At 43.0% G+C, this 3,875-nt stretch overlaps 1 protein-coding gene across 1 annotated transcript; it reads right to left on the bottom strand.

Annotated features, from left to right (window-relative positions):
* Positions 1-2,240: 2,240 nt before the first annotated feature.
* LOC306921257 (high affinity copper uptake protein 1-like) lies at positions 2,241-2,765 on the bottom strand (the record flags this gene model as incomplete). Its single annotated transcript, XM_079498367.1, has 1 exon — positions 2,241-2,765. The coding sequence occupies one exon, from the start codon at positions 2,763-2,765 to the stop codon at positions 2,241-2,243; it is 525 nt and encodes a 174-aa protein (XP_079354493.1).
* Between the last annotated feature and the right edge of the window lie 1,110 nt (positions 2,766-3,875).

Below are 3,875 nucleotides of genomic sequence, written 5' to 3'. Positions count from 1 at the left end.
TCTTAAAGGCATGTGGCACAGTGATTGGTTGAATTATTGTAACGCCCAAACCACACCTATGCATAATGTAACGGGTAACAGAGGTGTTTTAGGGATTTAGACAGGTAACCAAAATACCAACTTTAGTGGGGGACACCCCTTCCCCACTGCTAAATCCCCAAATAGTGTATTTAGAATGCTCGAACAAAAATGGAGCCCATTGTGTAAAATTACAGTGCTTTTTTATTATTATTTATAGTAGGCATTAATTTATGAAAAACAAAAACAAAACATAAACAGATAATTAGCTGAAGTGGTTCCTTATTTATATATTAAATATAGGCTCTTACCAGGTGAGCTTATTGATTTTGATTTTTACAAATGTTGTAAAGGTTTTAGGACAAAACTTAATAAGCATACAATTAATTTCACGTGTAGCAATGTTTATAATTGATATCCAGATATTGAGCATTCCAAAATGTATAACTAACCCAGTTACTCAAGGTCAAGTTTATTTAGCCTATATGTCCCAAGCTGGGCAATTCATTTTACAGCAGATGATAAAAAAACTACAGTACACACATGTAGTAAAACATACATGAACAACAACAGACATACGTACATTATCGCAAGAAACAGGTTATTACATTTAAATATAAAGTGCAACTAGAAACAAAGTGCAACCAAGTGTAACTACAACTAACTCAACTACCTCACCATGCACCAAACTAACAGAAGCTACCTCCTCCTGCTTCCCGTACTGGATTAGACAATATGCCACATGGCCTACAGTTCTACCTCAAATATTCAGCAGACTTGTCCAACAGATGAACAGGAAATCAAATCTATACCATGGTCAGGTTTTCCAAAAACAAATGGCACACACTGGATGTTAATGTCCACATAGTGTGGTATAATTAAAACATATCCTCCTAATTGTGCACGTGTCTCTGTTGTGGCAGTTGTGTCATTTAGATATCCAAGACGTTTTCTTTTTTCTTTTTGTGAAATACAAGTGAATTTGCCTATATGCCATGGCGCTATAATGAAATGAAATAAACAATAATGTATGGCTTATTTATGAACTTAGGCAACACCTGATAGGCTCTGAGACCTTCTTCAGGCAACAAAGAAGGTCTTTGACCGAAAACGTCGCCTAAATAAAGTGTTCGTATTGCAAGTGCAGACGGTGTCTTTGTGAACTTTATGTGCATTTTCTCTGAATTTATTTATGAACTTAACATGCATTTAGTTATTATAGCCACCAGGTGGAGTCAGAGCTGACAGAAAGTATAGTATCACAAATGTCTCTCTCAATACTTTCCCAATAGCCAGGCCCGGATTAACAATGGAATTTACTGCAGTTTAAGCTCAGGGCCCGCAGTTTGCAGGGCCCTGTTATGTGCGAGACTATTTCAAATACAGCTGTTGCTTCCGTCAAAAAATGTAACGCAACACATGTAGGAAGTTACCCAGCTAGTGCTTTTGGTCGTCCAACGGTTTCTTAACCATAGACATAAAGGCTAGATGGCTCAAGGCGGAGTCTCTGACGTAGTTCACCTGGCGGCCATATTGCCTCGGGGCTACAGTATATGTTCTATGGCAGCTCAAACAAAAACAGTCATAACTCGCTCAAATCTTGACGGATTTACAAACGGGTTGGTTTATTACAAACGTTAGCAACGTGGCTATAATAAATTCAGGATGCTTATCTGCTTAATATAATTTTTTTATATGAACGTCATATAAAAGCATATAATTATGCGGACATCTCTGACGTTTAAATAACAAACCAAACCGTTTGAAAATGGAGTAAGTTATGGTTATTTAAAAAGTACATGCCCATAGACACAATGTTATGCTGCCCCGAAGTAAGATGGCCGCCACGTAGCGACGTCGCTCTCCATTGTCCAGAGCGCGGGTGAGCCATCCAGCTTTCTTATATATATATGTTCTTAACCACTCGGTGGGAGGAGACTCAAATATAGCGTCCAGTATAATAAGATCAGTTTAAACGAAAAAAACTACTTTTTTCCCCCGCTGCGGTGGGCCCCCATGACGATTATAAAAACATTTCGTCTCTGATCCTAGGTGTCGTATCACTCGGCATAATGGATTGGATTCAGAAATGGATTCAGCACATCAAAATCATATAGAAACAACACATTAAGTAACTTTCCTCAAAAATGCCATCAGGCATCACCTTTTTGGCATTTGGGGCCCTGGCTGGTTTTAGTCAACGAAATGAACACTGGGTGAATTCAACAGTGGCAGTGCTGCTCCACCACCAGTGCCTTCTTCCAGCCAAACAAGGCGTATCCTGCCCCGGCCCCTGACAGCACGGCCACGCACAGGTAGCCGTTGTAGCTCATGAATACCAACATGAGGACGTAGCTCACGACCACCTGGACCATGTGGACCAGCGTCTGGAGGAAGTGGGAGACGCTCAGCATCTTCTGGCTGGTCTTGCTGTGCGTCTGAGTCTCCACCATCAGCACGGACCCGTCGGCAGCTCCGCCCGGAACAGAGTTGTAGCGCACGTTCACCTCCCCCTCCTTCTGGTTCCTCCTCCTCCGCCGGAGAAGGAGGTTCTCCCCGCCGACCTTCAGAGCCTCGTAGAGGACGGCCAGTATGAACACTGCAACGCACGCCCCCGCCATCTCTCCACGTGAGTTGATCGACAATCCCGAGAACAGAAGTTCGACTTTTTCGTGGCCAAAGTAGAATGACATCGCCATTCCGTGACCTCCATGGTCTCCATGAGCACCGTGATCGCTGTGGTCCATCGTGTTTTGTCGTATATCTGTGGGCTTTTGATTCCGTTGAGTTCTATGATGGTTTGTATAGAGATTTCTGCTCGGTGAATCAAAGATTTGAGTTGAGTTTGAAACCCGGTTTGAAATGTTATATCACATGACAGCAGCCAGCCATGCCTGAGTGATGAGGTGGCACTCATCACACTGTCTGACTGGACGTGACAACAGTCCCACCGATATATAGGAAATAGGCATATATGGAGATTCGGTTGTTCAGGACTGCCATTCCCAGATATGGGACCAGCCGTCTTCAAACTCAAAGCCATATCGCCTATATGGGCACAAAAGTAGCATACTTTTTCATACTTGAAAAAGACCAATACCGGTCAAAACGTTGTATGTCCTGCCTGCTGTGATTGTGAAATAAATACTTGGAGCATTACAAAAGTTTGCTTTTCTTCACAAAAGTAACATGCCCATATATGGGCATTTACTGATGACATCCAATATCTCCATTTAAAAGGGACAAGGACTTTAGGATACAGAGATCTCCATATATGGGCATATCAGTCAGATCTGTGGTGCAACGTATAGGTGTGAGGACCCCGTAGTGGCCAAATCTCTAGATGTGAGGGCCGTAGAACTGCCTCATCCTGGTCAGCCGGGGCACCTGATGGAGGGGAAAGAAACTGGCTGGAATAGCATGTTCCTTCCATGCGCTACCTGGGAAACTCCCCCCTGTCAGGTGATAAGAAGCGGCCTGCTCACTCCTCATGCATTGAAGGAAGAGCTCAGTTCGGGCCTCTCCTCAGGTTGGCAGAGGGAGAGTCAGAGCCCTGTCCCCAAGCACTTCATAGACTGCCGTCATAAATTCATAATAGTAGCCAATTGCTTGCTTGCTTTGATTTGATTTGATATTATTTTTATTTTTTTCATTATTATTTTTTTGTACAGAAATAAAACCCTTTGACTGTAAGTTCTACTTACTTCCTCTCTCTGCCAACGCTCTGCGTTGTCATGACAACCACGCACACTGTTCATGGGAATACGTAGGGGATTAGGGAACATTTAAAGTGACAGTCAGATGTAAACAGCTTTTAGGGGCACGGTGGCACAGTCGGTAGTGCTGTCGCCTCACAG

The sequence above is a fragment of the Electrona antarctica genome, assembly GCF_951216825.1.
Source record: "Electrona antarctica genome assembly, chromosome: 4".
NCBI lineage: Eukaryota > Metazoa > Chordata > Actinopteri > Myctophiformes > Myctophidae > Electrona > Electrona antarctica.
This window is presented reverse-complemented; position numbering and strand designations above follow the sequence as displayed.